The sequence below is a fragment of the Podarcis pityusensis genome (assembly GCF_964106645.2).
Source record: "Podarcis pityusensis genome assembly, chromosome: 1".
NCBI classification, from domain to species: Eukaryota; Metazoa; Chordata; class Lepidosauria; order Squamata; family Lacertidae; genus Podarcis; species Podarcis pityusensis.
This window is the reverse complement of record NC_138028.1, coordinates 78,235,695-78,253,762: the sequence shown is the minus strand read 5'-3', so window position 1 is coordinate 78,253,762 and position 18,068 is coordinate 78,235,695. Positions and strand designations below refer to the sequence as shown.

The window sequence follows — 18,068 nt, the reverse complement described above, 5'->3', positions numbered from 1 at the left end:
ACATATGGTTGTCAAGCCTCTGCTTAAAGACCTCCAAAGAAGGAGACTCCACCACACTCCTTGGCAGCAAATTCCACTGTCGAACAGCTCTTACTGTCAGGAAGTTCTTCCTAATGTTTAGGTGGAATCTTCTTTCTTGTAGTTTGGATCTATTGCTCCGTGTCCGCTTCTCTGGAGCAGCAGAAAACAACCTTTCTCCCTCCTCTATGTGACATCCTTTTATATATTTGAACATGGCTATCATATCACCCCTTAACCTCCTCTTCTCCAGGCTAAACATGCCCAGCTCTCTTAGCCGTTCCTCATAAGGCATCGTTTCCAGGCCTTTGACCATTTTGGTTGCCCTCCTCTGGACACGTTCCAGTTTGTCAGTGTCCTTCTTGAACTGTGGTGCCCAGAACTGGACACAGTACTCCAGGTGAGGTCTGACCAGAGCAGAATACAGTGGCACTATTACTTCCCTTGATCTAGATGCTATACTCCTATTGATGCAGCCCAGAATTGCATTGGCTTTTTTAGCTGCCGCGTCACACTGTTGGCTCATGTCAAAACACACTCCTGATTTAATGTCAAAAACTCCTGTTCTGTCAAGACACTCTCCTGATTTAATTCCTGAGTGGGCTCCACATATTTTCCCACTGTCTGTTCAAAATTTCCCACTGCCTGTTCCAAATTTCTAGTCGAAGTCGCCATCCAATTCACCTTTTCGTGTAATTGTTCCAGTAGGGCATTTGTTTTATAGAGAGCACACAACAAGGCTTCTGAATACATTGTCCTGCAAGGTCAGATGCCTGTTCCCACGGTTGTAATCTGTAACCGCTGCCAGCTCCCTGGAGTTAGTTACAGTTTCACAGTTGCAATTTCACAGACTCCCCCTAGGGGGAAGACTTCTATTTGTTCTTGCAACAAAGTTTCCTTTTTTAAGATACTTTGTCCGTATATATTCCTTTAAAATGCGAAAGGGAACAGTGGAATCACTAGATTCCTCTTCTTTTAGCTATCTGTCAACGAACCTGTCTTTGGTCAATGAACTTCAAACGTCAGTCCTGACACCCCGCTCCAGGATCAGGACGGAGGAAAGTTACTTCACTTTAAAGTCACTTTAAACAGTCCAAAAAGATCCCCCCCTTCTCCTGCTGTCGAAGGGGGGTTCCGCAATTTTAAATGGTGAAATCCAATCTTTTAAAAACAATTTTCTGAGCTCTAGTTTCAATTGTCTTTGCTTTATTCTGTTTACAAAAGAACGGAAGGTTGACTTCCTGTTTAGACCTTCCCGTTCCGTACCAAGTTAGAGTAAATTTTTAAAGTCCAATTCTTTCCTGCTTGCAAGTCCTTATTTGATGTCCAGTTGTTCAAAGTCTAAGTACTCACGGGTGCTTATTTTAAAGTCCAAATTGTCCCAGGAAAAAGGCAGTGCTCTCCGGCAACGGCTATGCGGCTTCGCTCCACGGAAATAGCAGTTGACTCACAGCACCGCGCCACTTCCCCCTCTTCACTTCGGAGCCCGTTAGTGGGTTCCTTAGCGGGTTGGGGGGGCGCTAATGGTGCCTGCCGAGTCCCATGATCACAGGCTTCATCCGCCTGTGATTTTTAAGAGGGTCCCCGCTTCGCCGTAGCGGAGAAGACCCGTTTTCCGCGGAGCTAGTCCCCCAGTTCAGAGGGAGTCCGCCATTGCCGGTGGCGCCACCCCGGAAGTCTTATCAGCAAGAAGATAACACATTGTCAAGGTTTTGTCTGTTAGGCCTGCCATAAAGCTTTCGCTGGGGACAAGGTCCTCTCCCTCCCTCCCTTCTGAAGGCCAGAAAGATAGCTACATGTATGGGTCTTTGTCTACTTTCACCCCAGATAAGAGGATGTTATTAACTGAAAGGAGTTTGACTGGTCTAAAGAGCAACATCACAATCTTAAGAAAGCAGGGCTGGCCTTAAGCAGAGGGAAGCGACTGCCTCAGGTGGCAGATGCTGGGGTGGGGGCCTAAGGTTGTAGGCCCCCAACTGTTCCTCTTGAGCCCCCTCCCAACTATTCCCCTCTGCTACACCCCACATGGCCTGCCCTGTGCTAGCCTCCTGCCCTCAGGGGCAACAGAGGAGGCTGTCCCATCAATGGTGTTGAAGTAAGATTTGACCACCTCCCGATTTGGCTTCAGAACCTTAAATGAGGGGTGTGCCATTTTGTCCTTTGCCTCAGGCAGCAACATGTCTTGGGCCAGCCCTGCAAGAAAGGGCCATGGTCACACCTCCGAGTGTGAAGGAATGTGTGTGTGTGTGTGTGTGTGTGTGTGTATCCCCCCCGCCCCCATTTCACTGGCAATCATATACTGGGGAAACAGCTGTGGTGATTTTAACTGTGTTGAGTCTTCAATTTTGCCCCACACAAAGTTTCACATCTTGCACAATTAATTGTGGGAAGAAGAAGGAGGTAAAGGCTTTTGAAAGAGAGAATTGAGGAAATGAAAGCAGATGGTTACGTCAGAAGGATATAGCCGTGGCTTGTGAAGCAGGGAGCAGCAGGACAACAACATGGCCCAGCATGGATCTAGTGAGTACCTGCCTTTAATTCCTACTGATTGCTGCTGCTTGGAGTGGAGTAGAAAAACAGTGGAAGGGGCAGTGCTGGAGGAGGGCTTGGTCAGGTGCTGGGTGCTGATGCTGGGCCTACCTGCCATTTGTTAGGATGAGAGAGAGAACTTGCCATCTTTAAAATAGTAATCCTGTGCCAAGAGACATATGTTCAGGTTTTGGCACAGGCTGTGCATAGAATCATAACTTTCTCAGTCCTTCTCATTGCAACACTGACAGACAGAAGAGGCAAGGTGTTTTAAAGCTGACCTGTTCCACTCCGCTGCTTAACTCCTCAGCTACGGGAGCTGCAGCAGTGAAAAGGCCAGAGGAAGCCCCCAACAGCACAGGCTGTTCCTGTCTCTTATGAGTCCCTTTTATTATGCCCTTTGTGTTCAACACAGTGGATCTTTTTTTCAAATAATGTGTTCAGAAGTAGGCCTGGTTAGAGGAACTGTATTGAAATGAGTATTAGAGGAACTGTATTGAAATGGGAGCTGGTGGTAGGGGGCATACTTATATTTTAAATCCTGCCTCATTTGTTGAGCTCTGTGAGAATGACTTCTGACTGAAAATACAAAAATTCACTGGGTGGTCTTGGACCAGTCACAGCTTGTTAGTCTTAACCTACCTCACAGGGTGGTTGTGAGGATACAGTAGGGAGGAAGAAAACCATGTCTGCCACCTTGAGCTCCTTAGAGGAAAGGCAGGATATAAATAAAATAAATACATACATACATAAAATAAAAGAGTGGGCTATGTAGGACCTTAAGCATACCATAAGTCCTACCCCATCCCGTCTCCAATTTCTCTTGCATTTACGTGCACATACAGTTACAGCAACCTGGTTATAATTTAACTACCCTCCTATACTCAGAACCAGGCAGCTAAGCAGTAGAAAATGGCTAATTCCAGATGAAGTGATGTACGGTAAAATTCTCTGTATGTTTGTCAGAAATAATTCCCTCTCTAAACAATTAGGTTTTGTCCCTAGTAAAAGTGTTTAGCATTACACGGTTAAGAGCTGGAGCGTTCACTTATGTGTGTGTGTGGCATGAAATAATTTGAGCAGAGTGTCTGGCAAGCTACTCACTTGGAAACAATGGTCCTTTTTCTTGATGATACATCACAGTATCTTGTGCCCTCTGTTCATCAGATCAAGGGCAAGAAGGCTACCGCAATGAAGTGACACTTTCCAGACTTAGGCTCCGAGTGGTTCCACCTGAGGTCCTGCAAAATAATGGGATAGAAAGCTTGAATTTAGACCGGAACAAGCTGAAACAGCTCCCTGGGATTGCAAAACTTTGCAACCTGAAAAAGCTGGTTTTGTCTAAAAATGATATCATAGACTTCCCAGAGGAAATCAGGAGCTTGGTCCATCTGGAGAAGCTGGAACTCAATCAGAACCAAATCCGTGTTGTCCCAGAGGGAGTCTTTTCCTGCCTTCCAAAGTTGAGACATCTTCGACTGAACAACAACCGCTTAGATAGGCTTCCCAAGGACCTGGCAGTCTGTTGCAGCAGCCTCCAGTACCTCAACCTGTCCAACAACTTGTTCCTAGCTATCCCTTTGGTAGTCTTGGAGCTGAAATGTTTGCAAGAGCTCTACCTGTATAACAACAAGCTGCGCCAGCTTCCCATGAAGATGTTCAAGGAGCTGCCTCTGAAGATGTTCAAGGTCAGCGGGAATCCTCTCCGTGAGCCTCCCTACGACGTCTGCGCAGGAGGCCTCAGGCAGATCATCAGCTACTTTGACCAGCTGCAAAACAGCCGAGCGGAAGAGGACAGGCGAGTCAAGACCATGTTCCTGGGGATGTCCTTAGCAGGGAAGTCCACCATTTGCAAAAGCCTGAAGCAAAGGCAAATAGTTCGAATGTCAGAGGAAGAGCGGACCGTTGGGATTGAGATCAGCGAGTTCCAGATCCAAGGCTTCACTTTTCTCTTCTGGGACTTCGCTGGCCAATTGGAATACTATATGACTCACCACATGTTCATCACCCCACAGGCTCTGGTCATCTTGGTCATCAACTTTCAGCAGTAAGTGTCATCTTGCTTACCTTGTGAAGGGAGGGCAAAGGGGAGCGTGGCTTTTAAGTCCTGTTGGCTCCAGCGGGGTCGATTTACATGTGTGCTTCACATTCCTGTTTATAAGTGAATGGGATTTAAATGTGTTGTCTTTGGCTAAATTTGTACTCCTGGGTATGAAGTTAGCTTTTTTTGTCAGCCAGAATCTCTATAATTGCAGGAGTTTTATCCCTGCTGGTACCGTATGCCCATCAGAGAGCAGTGAACTAATGAAGTCTTAAATCTTATGCACACTTGGAAGTAAGCTCCACTGAACACTTTCAAGCAAGCTTGCATAGGCTTGCACTGCAAGCTATTCTTCTAAATGGGAGGTGGCTAAAGCCTATTGCAGAGGCCTTAGCTAGACACTGAGGTGCACTACTCATCATTGCACCCCATATAAATTAAAAAAAGATGACAACATCTATTTTGCTTGGCCACCACCAATCAATATTACTTTTATGGATAATCATCATCATTCTCTTTTTATGGATATTTTCACAAGTGCCACAATTGCAAGCTGAGAAGAATATATTTTTCTCATAGCAGAGGCAACTTCTTAATATCTGAATTAAGCTCCGGTCGCATCCACACCATATATTTAAAGCATTTATCTTTCCCTGAAAGAATACTGGGAGCTGTACTTTAACCTCAGAGAACTACAATTCCCAGCACCCCTAACAAACCACAGTTCCCGGGACTCTTTGGGGGAAATCATGTGCTTTAAGTGCATAGTGTGAATGTGACCTCACTCTTTTTGTGAGCCACCAATATTAGAGAAACAAATTTGTTTACCCACACACTGTCAGGGCAGCGGGCTGAGTCTGTGAGTGATCTGGAACTTCCCTTTTTCAGGTATCAGCGGAGCGATGACTCCTTCAAGGAGCTTGTTGGATTTTGGATTAACAACCTCTTTATGCGAGTGCCCAACTCTGTGGTCCTTCCCGTTGGAACTCACATAGATGTTTGTTGTGAGCAGGAGGTTAAAGAAAAGAAAGAGGATATAATGAGCAAGATCCAGGACATGCTGGATGAGAGAAAGAGCACCTTAGCCCATCTCATTGCCAACCTGGAGGACAATGAGGAATCAGAGTTCTTTGTGGACCAGTGGAATAGGCTGAAGGAAATGGAGCAATGCACCCTTACGGTGAGGAAAATGTGATGTATTTTGAATATTTAGGATGCCCTACATCAGGGGTGGGAAACCTGTGGCCCGTCAGATGTTGGACAGAACTCCCTGACCATCAGTTACAATGGCTGTGGCTTGACCTGAGTTAGGAGTCCAACAACATCTGGAGGGCCACAAGTTTCTAGTCCCTGCATTACAGAATATGATGTGATGTAAACTCCCAAGAGTGTGTTGGTTGGGAAAGAAAAATTAAGTAGATAAAAAGAGAATTCCCTGGATGCCAAGATTCAGGTTTGAGACAAGTACCCTTGGGCGAGCAGAGATTTAAAATCACAAAATATGCAGCAAATGAAATGTGTAAAAATAGACTGTTGGACCTTTAAAATATGTCCTTGTGAGTTCCAAAGCTTCCCATTTCACCATCCTAGGGGGAAAAACATGTTTGGGAAGTTAAAAATAGTTTACTTACAAACTATTCAAAGGTCAGATTCACGTGCTTTTCCATACAGCAGTCAGAAAGCACAGGCAGTAACATGGCTCTCTTGTGAGTGGTGCCATCTGGCCCCCAATTTGTCAACTCCTTAGTCAAAAGTAGGATGTGAATAAGCAGCATTTTTGTTGGGGGGGTATATAGACATTTTGGAGGCTGCGACATTGAACCTTAAGAACAAAAGAAGGTGCCTAGAGCAGACCAAAAGTCCATTCATTCCAGGGGTAGGAACCTCAGATCTGGGGGCCAAATATGTCCCACCAGGTCACCTTCAATGGCCCTTGAGGCTAATGCTGCAGGCCATTGAGACCCGCCCTAAGCACATCCCCCTTTCGCCAGCCCACACCACTCACTGGCCTTACTTTTACACCTTCCACAAGTGCTTCAGCCTGGCTGGAATGTGTCCTTGATCTTTGATAATGTCTCTCACTTGCCTGAATGCAGGACCGAGAGCAGTGTGTGAGTGAATTACAAGCTATCCTGCTGTACAAAGGTAAAATTTATATGAGTTGATCCACCCTGTTTTTCCTCTGGCCATGCCCAGTGACCTGCTTCCAGTAGTGGCTAGCCTTGTGCCTGTGGGCACCCACAAGTGGAACCTGAAGTTATTGTTCCCCAGCAGTTGATTCTTTGAGGCCTAAATCTTCAGATCTGGGAGGATGCATCCAACCACCACTGACAAATGACTCCGTTCACTTATGAATAAGATACTTCCTTTCATCTGTTCTGAATCTCATGTCCATCTAGAGATTTAGTTTGATTGTAGGAATCTCAAGTTCTATGGCTACCAGCATGCATAAACCATAGACTGCCCACCAGAATAACAAAATGCCAGTCTTTGGTCGTTTGCATCTATTGCTTGCTTGTAAACTGTTTGGAGTTTTGGTTTGTTTGTTTGTTTGTTTGTTTGTTTGTTTGTGGCATCTGTATATTTTTTTGCCCCAGGTTTTGGACCTTGTTCCCGTCAATTGCATGGATTACGAGGACATCAAAACACTCGAAGGCACAATTCTGAAGCACGTCAAGAATGAGGCTGTCTTCCCGAATGTCATCCAAGTGCTCCCCCCTATCTACAAACAAGTAGAAGCTGCAATTGTGAATATTGTGCAAAAAAATGAAGAGTTGGCAGAGCATGGCAAGTAACTGTTATGAATGGGCATTTTGCGCCTCCCCTCTCTTCCCCCTTTTAAATGCAAGATCCTAGCCCTTGAATAGGTGGAGTCATGATGCAGAACAGGGTCCTTCTGAATATTTGGGAAGAGACGTCGCTTGGGGTAGTATATCTGCTTTCGTTGCATGTGGAAGGTTCCCAGTTCATTCCCCAGCATCTCTTGGGAAAGACTCCCTTGCCTTGAAACTCTGGAGATCATTAGCATAGATGAAAACTGAGTAAGATGGACCAATAGTCAGACTCAGTAGATGGCAGTTTCCTATGTACAGAGTGTATTTCCCTGAAATACACAGCCACCGTCACAGCCATCTCATAAACACTTGCAGTAAAGGTGATGGCCTCTAGATTGCTTGGGGGAGAACCGAAGTCTCTGAGTCAGTCTCTCAGACAGCTGTCCCTCAGGACAATAGCAGGAGGCTGATACTGGCTTCTCTTCTGTGGTCAATTTGCTTATTTTTATAGTCCACTCAGCCTGAAAAGTTGGGCAGGCCCCCGTTTTAAAAATAATAAAAATCCAGTGAAAGCATAAAACTCCAATTAAAGCATAATAACAACATTTGAACCAAGTATAAAGCATATTAAATAAAATAAAATGATCACTGGTTGATGGCCCTGATCCCCTTCTGCAGCAAGACCACAGAGAAAACTCCCCACACATTCAAATTTAAAACTATGGGAGCCTTTTCACATTCCCAGATCTACAATGAATTCCAAAATAGTTGTTAACCACCTGAAGGAGCCAGCTTAAGTAAGGATGTGATTCTTCATTAGCATTGACCTCTTTAATATTTACTGCCCTCCTCTAGTTCTGCTCCAACAGCAGAACTACAGCATTTTATTCACTTATAGACAGGGAAGGGAAAGACATTCAGGTCACATCTGGAGACAAACCTTACCTAATTCACACTTTCTGAAACAATACGCAAACTGAAAGACAGACAGCCGTTCTTCAAAATTTATAAATAAATAGCCAAGTCATGTGGAAACGTGGATAAATGAGTTTAGGGGTGGAAATATGAGAAACGGAGATAATCCAAATTTGACAAATCCATCCATCCCATTCTACGGACAGGCTGATCCCAAACCTGCTTACTCAAAGTATTTTGTTCTGTGGATCCCTTGCAGTCACTAGAAACAAGTCTTCTTCTAATGGCCCTTTAGGTATGATGGATCTCAGTCTGTTACATAGAGAGCTTTCCTATCAGTATCGCCTGACCCACCTTGATGTAGAACTTCTGCGGGATATCCTGAGATACCTTCATCGCATTGGGCTAATCGTGTGGTACGAAGAGGTCAAGCAGCTGGAGAGCACGGTGTTTCTATGCCCGGACATTCTCATAACCATCTTCAAAGTGAGTTCCAGGTGTCCTTGGCTGCTTCCACACCAGATCTCTTTATGCTGTAGAGACATTGATTCTCTGAAGTTAGCTAGAAGGGGAATGAAAATGGAGATGCCACACAAGCGTGTAGCATTTATTTATTTACCACGTCACAACAGAAAGTTTTCTAGGAGATCAACAGACTCCTTTAGAGTGCCAAGGCTCAGCCTGAGGTTGCCAACTGCTTTACAGACGGATGTTCTGTGCCTTTTATTTATACACTACTATAAAATCTAGTAGGTGGGAATTGGCTAGATGGGTCCAGGGAGTGGTTAATGCCTCATTACAGGAGGGAGTTATGCCCACCATCTTGTTGTCCCCACTAACCACATCTAGTTTGAACCTGATTGAGGAAATCACTAATGCAGCTTCACCACGCCTGATCCCTTGCATTCCAAAGGCAGGCACGTCCTTCAGATCAGCATGTTCACACTGCAAGCTGTAGAGGCGAATGCAAGACTTTTATGACCTTCTTGGTTGTGTTCTAGCACAAAATGGGGATTTCAGGTAATTACTGTCTAAATGAGACCACTTGCTCCAAAAGGGTTTATCAATAGGCTATGAAAAGATAGCAAAGAATGGACTATAGGAACAGTCTGTCCCCCCCGGCCCCCCTTGCCATCTTTCAAACACTGCATCACCGTTGGCATTGCATCTCACAATAGGATTGCAGATAATACAGCGGGATGGACTAGCCAGGCATGTGTGTTGATTCACCTGTGCGTATCAGCTACTGAGAGAGACCAGTTCTGAATTCCCGCCTGCCAACCACATCTTTGCTGGAAGCCATTTTCTTTCAATGACTCCTAATAGCTGTAGCATATGCTAAGAGGGTTAGGCAGGCTTCCCCAACTTGGTGCTTTCAAATATTTTTAACTACAACTCCCATCATCACTGTCTACTGGTCACACTTGGGCTTGAGCTGATGGGAGTTGTGGTCCAAAACATCTGAAGGATGTATTTGCTACCCCTGATCTAGGGAAAGTGAGAGCCTTACCTGCCGTGTATTTAAGACTTAATTTTTCTATGCCTGTATTTTATTTTTTTAATGCTTCTGTTCTTCCAGACTCTTGTCCGGTATGGCCTGACGCAGCAGCTGGAGAGCATTGCTGTGGACATCTTGATAGCAGAACATGCCACCATTCGAGACCGGGCCAACTGGGTGTGGGCATTCAAGTCAAAGGCCATGTTGTGCCAGAAGGCCATGAGAGCTTTGCTCAAACACCAGCTCTACTTGGACGGCATGAGAGACGTCTTTGAGGAAATGGTGGGCAGCAGATCTCAGAAGGGGAAGCTCTTTAGCCTGTTGGAGCACTTTGAGATCTGTCTGGAGGTCAGAAATACAGACGGGCTCAATCCAAGAGCCCGAGTGTTTGTGCCTGGATTGCCGTGGGAAGCCGCACAGGGCCATGAGGAAACTCACTACTTATTTCCCACTTATCTCAACCAGAGTGAGGAGGTTTCCAAAATGTGGGGAGGAGACCACAAAGAAGACCTTCATATCCGTGTCTACTTTTCCCCAGAGATCCCAGAGGGCTTCTTCAAAAGGTAGTTAAACAAAGTGCTATTTTTTTAGGAAAAAAGGTGCCAGAACTTACCCAGAACACCTCCCTCCTCTTAGAATGGCAATTGTGCCCACCTGAGAGGGGCTGGAACTGAGTTCTGGTGAGTTCCAGCTGAAAAAAAGCTCTGGTTAAACAGACTGCTGATTGCATAGAGGCCATATGAAGTGATAGCCCAGCTTGTGACCAATTTCTGCTGTTTGCAATCTCCTTTGAATTTGGGCCGCAGTCATGAAAATTTGCTGATTTGCATAACCTGGGGCAGCCACAAACATCCATACATTTCCCACAGAAATTTTCAAGCAAAAATTGCACTACAGCAAAATTTTGGTATTTTGTGTGTCTTTTGATCAGTTTGTATTTTTTAAGTAAAGTTTAATTTAAAAAGTTACATTTAGTTAAGTTTTAGTTTCTTTTGTTTGTTTGATAAATTAAACCAATCATTTACAACCAAGAATGAGTATCTATATCTATCTATCTATCTATCTATCTATCTATCTATCTATCTATCTATCTGTATATTCATATATTCCCTGGCTGCACACCCAAGGAAATACGTTGTGCACATCCATGATGGGATCTGAAGGCATTGGCTGTTGTTTCTCTCTTTCCAGGCTCATGGTTAAAGCTTGCTCTTTCTTCTCAACCCACTGGGTTGCAAAAGCGATATGCCTGCTCATCTGCAGTGGCAAACCTTTACTGATCAAAGCGAACAACCAGAAAGGATATAGCTACATTGAACTCAGGTGCAGAAAACCAGCTGAGAGGGCAGGTACCACAGGAGGACAAACTTTGACTCACTTTGTTGGATGTTAGAAATGATCTCCTTCCTTTGTCTTTCACCTGAAAAGCCAGCATTATCATATATCAAGCACAAAGCTTTTATGGGAAATTGGAGCAGATAGGATCATGCTTGCTTTAGGGTGTTAATCTGAAGCTTGCTTTGATGTGCCAACACAGACCCGATGGTGGCAGCACCAAACTCAGGCATAAACAGCAGAAAACTTTTGCATAGGTTAAATTTGGCAGTTTCAGATGCATGAAGTGTTATCCTGAGTTGCAGGTAGATTTATACATGATTGGGGGAGGGATTTGTAAACAATGAGGTCAGAGGGGAAAGGAAATGTGGAAAAGCACAGATGAAGATAAATACCTTACTAACTGTGGCAGCAGTTGATAACATAAATATCCTAGCATTGGTGAGCCAACATGTAGTGCGATTAAAAATTGTGCCAATTCAACCGCACAAGTGATAATAATCAACTTTTAAATGTAATTCGATGGAAAGCTTCATGAACCACGTGCCCTGAAATTTGGGGTCCCATCCAAACCAGTGCCAAGCTTTTTGCACCACAAACCCTGCATTTTGCACCAGTGTGGAGTGAATCAGACAATGTTGGATTTTTGGGTGTTAACTGGGAACCATGGTTTGCTTTATCAATTCCTCAGTTTGGAGAGTGGTACAAAACGTGGGGTATTTTTAGTGCAAAACGAGTGCAAAACTTTGGGACTTGTTTGGTTTCAATTCTATTCACTTGTGGATTAAATAAGCATAATGGGTTATTTGATGATGTGTTGATTAGCTGAGGGAAGACCCACACCATACATTTAAAGTACACCCAACACGCCTTTTAAAGCACATAACTTTCTCCAGAGAATCCTGGGAACGGTAGTTTGCAAAGGATACTGGGAATTGTAGATCTGTGGGGAGAAACTACAGTCCCCAGGATTCTTTGGGGGAAGCCACATGGTTTAAATGTGGGTTGAATGCACTTTATATGTGTGCTGTGGCTCTGCCCTTGCTGATGCCAGGATGCTTGCGTTAACCACATGTTTTGTGAACAGTCTCTCTTAATAAGGAATTATGCCTGCAGTTTTCTGCATTTCTTCCCTTCTGATCTCACTGTTTACAGTTTCCTCCCCAATGATGTACAAATACGCCTGCAAGTTGGGGTAACATTTAATGCATCTGATGAAGTGGACTGTAGTCTATGAAAGCTAGATTTGCTGCCTTTAGGGTACTGCAGGAGGCTTTGTTGTTTTTGGTAATTTATTTATTTTCTGCTGATAAATTGTTTTGCCGACAACTTCTGTTGGCTAAAAAGATGCATCTGTCAACATTTCCCTTTAGCCAACTATCTAGACAGAAAATCCCACATAGTTCCGTTTCTCTGATGTCTTTTAAAGGATTCCAGTTGGTGTGGGACTTTGTTATGACAATAATCTCCATCAGCAATAAACTCTTGGAGGAGTGGCCTGGTCTCCATCTTTGTGTGAAGACACCTTGTCGGACAGCTGGCTGCCCTGCAGAATTTGTCTGGCCAGATGTGGATGACAAAAGCACAGTGTAAGTATCTCACCCCTCTGCTCCCCTGCCCTGAGAGCATGAAGTTTCCTAACTTTTCAGCAGTAAAAACAGCAAATTCCATCTTCAATGATGAAGGCTTCTGGAGAACTTGAAATCTTGCACATTGTTTAGCACATTTTGGTTAGCCTAATAAAGGTATTGCCTTAATATGGATTTTGATTTTTTTCTTATTGGCCAACACAGGTACCTTTTGTTATTTGCATAATGTTTAAGTTACAACTACAGTAGCTTTGGCCATACCCTGAGAACACATAGTGTATTTCAAACAAAGCCCTGATGTTGGCCCAGAGGCAAAGTGCTCTGAATTCAAAGCAACTAGGAGGATGGCTCTGTACGCATCAAAGTCAATTTAAAAACTTTCATATATTTCCAATGGGCCATTTTGTTTTGCTCCACCAGATTCCACTAGTGATATCAAGAAACAAATTAACTGTCCATCTTTCTTATCACCTCTTATTTGATGTGTGATGTGTTGTGTTTTGATTTTTTCTTTTCCTTTAGGCTTCACATTCTTCTAGCTAGACCTCAGGGGGGTAATTTGCACAATATATGAATCAGACAAGTTATCTATCAGGCTTTTCTTTCTCCCACAAAGAGACCATAGGCAACACATAACATGTTAAGTTATCTCATTTCAAATACTTCTTTATGTTCACAACAACCCTGTGAGATAAGCCAGGCAAGTTCTTTTTTATTGTTGTTCTTTCAGTTTGCATGCCTCTTTTCCACATAAGTATGTCTAAATCCACTCATACCACACAAGAGCAAAGGGGGGGGGGGAAGGAAGAACACATAATTACAACAGTCTTAATACCAATTCATTTCAAAACATGTCAAAGCAAATAAACATAAAAATATTGCTATAGTATTTTAAATTCATGATAAAATAGGCAGTATTGACCATTAAAAGAAGTTATCAGTAGATGATGTTTAAAATATCTAAGGCAGGGGTCAGCAAACTTTTTCAGCAGGGGGCCGGTCCACTGTCCTTCCAACCTCGTGGGGGGCCGGACTATATTTTGTGGGAAAAAATGAACAAATTCCTATGCCCCGCAAATAACAGAGATCCATTTTAAATAAAAGGACACATTCTACTCATGTAAAAACACGCTGATTTCCGGACCATCCGTGGGCCAGATTTAGAAGGCAATTGGGCCAGATCCAGCACCTGGGCCTTAGGTTTGCCTACCCATGATCTAAGGCATACGTAAAATATAAACATTTATGTTTGAAAGCATTTAAAGCAGATAGGCTAAAACTCTCAGGTGCTGTCAGGTTTTCATGAATAGTGTAACCAGCAGCAAGTTTTTCAAAGCTGTCAAGCTCCAGAAATAGCAGCCAGCCTCCTTTGAGCCAGCCACAAATGTTCTCACATAGGCCACTCTCTCCTTCCCCTATTCTGATGTCCAACAGAGATGGGGGAAGTGCAGCATTGATGTTCCTCCTTTCTGCTCTGGGTGTCCACACCCAAGCAAACGTTCATGCAGCCTTCATGCACAAAGCAGCATAGGTTGGTTTGCCCAGAACACCCCATCACACCTGGATGGTGAGGCAGCTCTCCAGAGCTTCTCCTGCCTCTGGGCCTAGAGCCCAGCATCCCAAGATCCGCAGATAAGCACAACAGCAAAGCAAACCAATTAGCACACAGTCGTACCTTGGTTCTCGAATGCCCTGGAACTCGTATGTTTTGGCTCCCGATCGAAAACCAGAAGTGAGTGTTCCCGGTTTCCGAACGTTCTTCTGGAAGCCGAACGTCCGATGGGGCTTCCATGGCTTCCAATTGGCTGCAGGAGCTTCCTGCAGCCAATTGGAAGCCACGCTTTTGAAGTCGGAATGTTTTGGAAGTCAAACGGAATGGATTCCGTTCGACTTCCGAGGTACCACTGTACATCAAAGGAAGGGAATATAAATATATACGAGCTCATTTTTGCAACAACCACCAATTAGTCTGGGGTTACCTTGACTACCAAGATGGTATTTGCAAGCCTTTTGGAACATTTCTGCTTTAGTTCAACACAAATGGGTAGATTTCGCCAGTCAGACCAGTCATTGTGTACTCCCCCCCCCCCCAAGAGCTTATCAGTGGTTTGGTGAGATTTGAATAGGCTTTTGTATGTCCAGCATTCTAGGATTGTTTTACTCAGAATCAGCACATTTGAATTAATGTACCTAAGTTATGTGCATAAATTTCAGGGGGTGTACTCTTGAGTATGACTAATGTGGGAATACAATCCCTAGTGCACTGGTGAGCCCTTCACATGTAGTTGAACTCACCTCCCATCAGTGCCAGCCAGCATCGTGAGTTGTCGGGAATGATAGAAACTGTAGTCCAGCAATTATCTGATCTGGAGGGTCATAGATGCCACCTCCCTGCCTTAGGCTGTGTACATACTGTACCCCTAAAGCCCATGCTTTCACTCAAAGAATTCTGGGCACTGACAATTTATTGTTCACAGAGGTACAATTCCCAGCAGCCCTTAACAAACCAGAATTATTTTCAGGGGGGGAAATGTACTTCAAATGTGCTGTAGTGTGTACACAGCCTTTGTGTCGCCATTCTTCAAGTTGAAGAGTTACCAAAAATAAATAAATATTTTGATTGCAAAATCTGTTTACTCTTGCCTTGGTATTCCTTCCCTTCTCCAAAGGACCAAAGAAGAAATCAAAACATGTGGAACTTGTGCCTTTCGATTTGAAACTGAGCTGCTGTTACCAAAAGGTGAGACCAGAGATTTCAGGTTTCATTCAACTGTAGACACATTTAAACCTGGCTGGTGTGGGGCAGGAGCTGAGGAGAGACTGTCAAGTACAGTTGTACCTCGGTTGTCGAACACATTGCAACTCAAACGTTTTGGCTCCTGAATGCCTCAAACCTGGAAGTAAGTGTTCCGGTTTGCAAACTTTTTTTGGAAGCTGAACATCTGATGCAGCTTCTGCTGCTTCTGATTGAGTGCAGCCAATTGGAAGCCGCACCTTGGGTTTTAAAAGTCAAACGGACTTCGGGAACGGATTCTGTTCAAGAACCAAGGTATGACTGTACTGCCCTCTAAAGTGCACCCGTTGCTTCTTCTGTTTCGTTTTGTGAGTGTGTTGGAGGGTGATATAGACAACAACTAATGGTTAAGTGATTGATTTCAGTGGGTTTAAGCACATTTACGTCTTCACTGGATTGTGGCCAAAGCAGGAGCTACTGTAATTGCTGGTATTATAGTATCATGCTAGTAGGGGTGTTTTGAATCAGAGGATCTTGCCAAAGTACAGCAAGGAGGTGATTGGTGGGAGCTTTCCATCTCTTGACTCATGTCCATAGCCCAGTGCATAGGAGCCAACTCCTAGGCACTGCAGTCCCTTCGGGACCCCCCCCCCATTAAATATTTGAGGGGACTGCCCCCTTCCCAAGTTGATGGGCATGGTGTGTGTGTGTGTGTGTGTGCACAGTGTCATGTGAGTGATTATTTGGGTAGGGGTTTACCTGTACCCCCTCCCCAATATTTTATTCAAGTTGGCACCGCTGGCCTAGTGTGTCCTTGCTCCCCTCCCCTCAGGCCTTCATAATTTCTATTACGGCTATCATTTTAGCATACTGCCCAGAGTTCGTGCTTTGGCTGCCTCCTCTACTTGCTCAAAGCATCATAAAACACAGTGCTTTTTAAGTTAAAAAGAATGAAAGCAAGGAAAAGGTTCTGGCACTCTTACATTGATAAAAATAGTGTGGGGTATCGGCAAATTGGCTGCCATGGGCAGCATAAAAAAGAAAGAAGTACTGGTGTGCGATTATCAACGAGTATCACAAAAAACCCCACTGGGAATATGAAATAGTAATGCAAAACTAAGAGTATGAAGGGGGGAAATATGCACCCAGTCATTGGTCGCATTTACTAGCTGGATAACTAACCATGTTATTGTTTTAGTCCCAAGTGAACGGAGCATTGCCCAGGCCCCTGCACAGTATTATGTCACCAGTTATGGCAACGCCACCTTTGGATCCAGCACTGTCCATGTGGAAAGTCAGGTATGCATGTATGTGTGGGCTGCTGTTTACTGTGCTTTGTTCTTGGGGATTTATACTTTTGTCTAGGCGGTCTTGATGAGTCCTGTTGGAGTGTACCATACAGCTTTAAAAGGTGTATTATTATATTATCTTCATCACTATCTCCCCAAAGGTGCTGGAGTGTTTCCCCAAAATTCCCTATGCCAATTAGGGAAATTCAGACTGCAATTCCTTAGAGCAGGGTAACCAATACAGTGCCCTCCAGAGAGGTCTGGATGCCAACTCCCACCAGCACCAGGCAGGAAGGCCACTTACCAGAAATTATGGGAGTTGTAGTCCAACACAGCTGGAGGGCACCATGTTGGTTACTCCTCCTAGAGAGTGACCGAATATAGCATGTTTATTTGACTATTAGCACAGCTTAAACCCCCCGCCCCTGCAAAGCTCACCCAATATTTATTTGCAATTTGCAATAATGAAAGAGAAATCTTGACAGTACTAATATGGAGAGGAAATCCCTCTAAGGACCCTAGTGCTATGGTTGGAGATTACCCCTCTGCTTGCTCTACACTCAAAGGCAGATCCCTATTCTACTCACAGAAGTACAATTCCCTAGTAAAACGGATTGAATGGGAAACTGCAAGCTCTTGGAGGGGAATAGGGGTTGCCTAACAACCCCTCAGCACCCATGACTGGTTTAAAGAGGTACCACGGTGCTTTAAATGCATGGTGTGAAGGGACCCAGAGTATCCTTGCATAAAATGTTATTAAATAATTCTGACACATTTTAAATTGTCTTCTTTTAACAAAATGGCCACTTCTGTAACTTTATCCCATTACCTGTTTTGTTGCAGAATATCCTGGACAAATGACAAGAACCATGCAAGAAAAATTGCCAGCAACATTTTCAGAGATTTTCAGAGACACGTTTGGTTCATGTGGGACCTTAGAAACGCTTCATTCTAAACTGACTGTTGACCACCATAGGTTGAAAATGCAATGCAAATTCCATGGTAGAATGCCAATTTATTTACAGATATATGTGAACAGAAGTACAAGTATGCAATCTAATAAACTTCTACCATAAGTTACAGAACAATTTGCAGGGATTCTTCAGCATGATTCATCATTCACTTTAAGTTGATTATATGCAATTAAAAAAAAATCATTTATTTGTTTCATAACATTTATATACCACATTTTTGTAAAAAACACCTCCGAGTTAAAAATCCCCTGCAGCTTTCTAAGCATCTAGGTAAGTTTGTCTACACAATAATGTTTTTAGCAAGTGCCACAAGGAATACAGTGCTTGGTATCACCAGGCAGGGAGAACCCAAAGTGCTCACAGAGACCCCCC

The 18,068-nt window shown here is 44.0% G+C and overlaps 1 protein-coding gene across 3 annotated transcripts; it reads left to right on the top strand.

The window, feature by feature from the left end:
- The first annotated feature begins 1,571 nt into the window (after positions 1-1,571).
- On the top strand, positions 1,572-18,068 carry LOC308481867 (malignant fibrous histiocytoma-amplified sequence 1 homolog). Of its 3 annotated transcripts, XM_081014589.1 has the most exons (11): positions 1,591-2,538; positions 3,715-4,594; positions 5,477-5,768; positions 7,186-7,375; positions 8,573-8,763; positions 9,857-10,338; positions 10,967-11,124; positions 12,540-12,699; positions 15,369-15,439; positions 16,632-16,732; positions 17,566-18,068. In XM_081014589.1, exons 1-11 carry the CDS (start codon positions 2,520-2,522, stop codon positions 17,581-17,583), a joined length of 2,562 nt encoding a protein of 853 aa, XP_080870715.1. In that variant the 5' UTR covers positions 1,591-2,519; the 3' UTR covers positions 17,584-18,068. The 3 variants fall into 3 exon arrangements, 2 of the variants coding, with proteins under 2 accessions (XP_080870716.1, XP_080870715.1); XR_013988908.1 differs by lacking the exons at positions 10,967-11,124; positions 16,632-16,732; positions 17,566-18,068 and having other exon boundaries at positions 1,572-2,538; XM_081014590.1 differs by lacking the exons at positions 15,369-15,439; positions 16,632-16,732; positions 17,566-18,068 and having other exon boundaries at positions 1,576-2,538; positions 10,967-11,120; positions 12,540-12,697.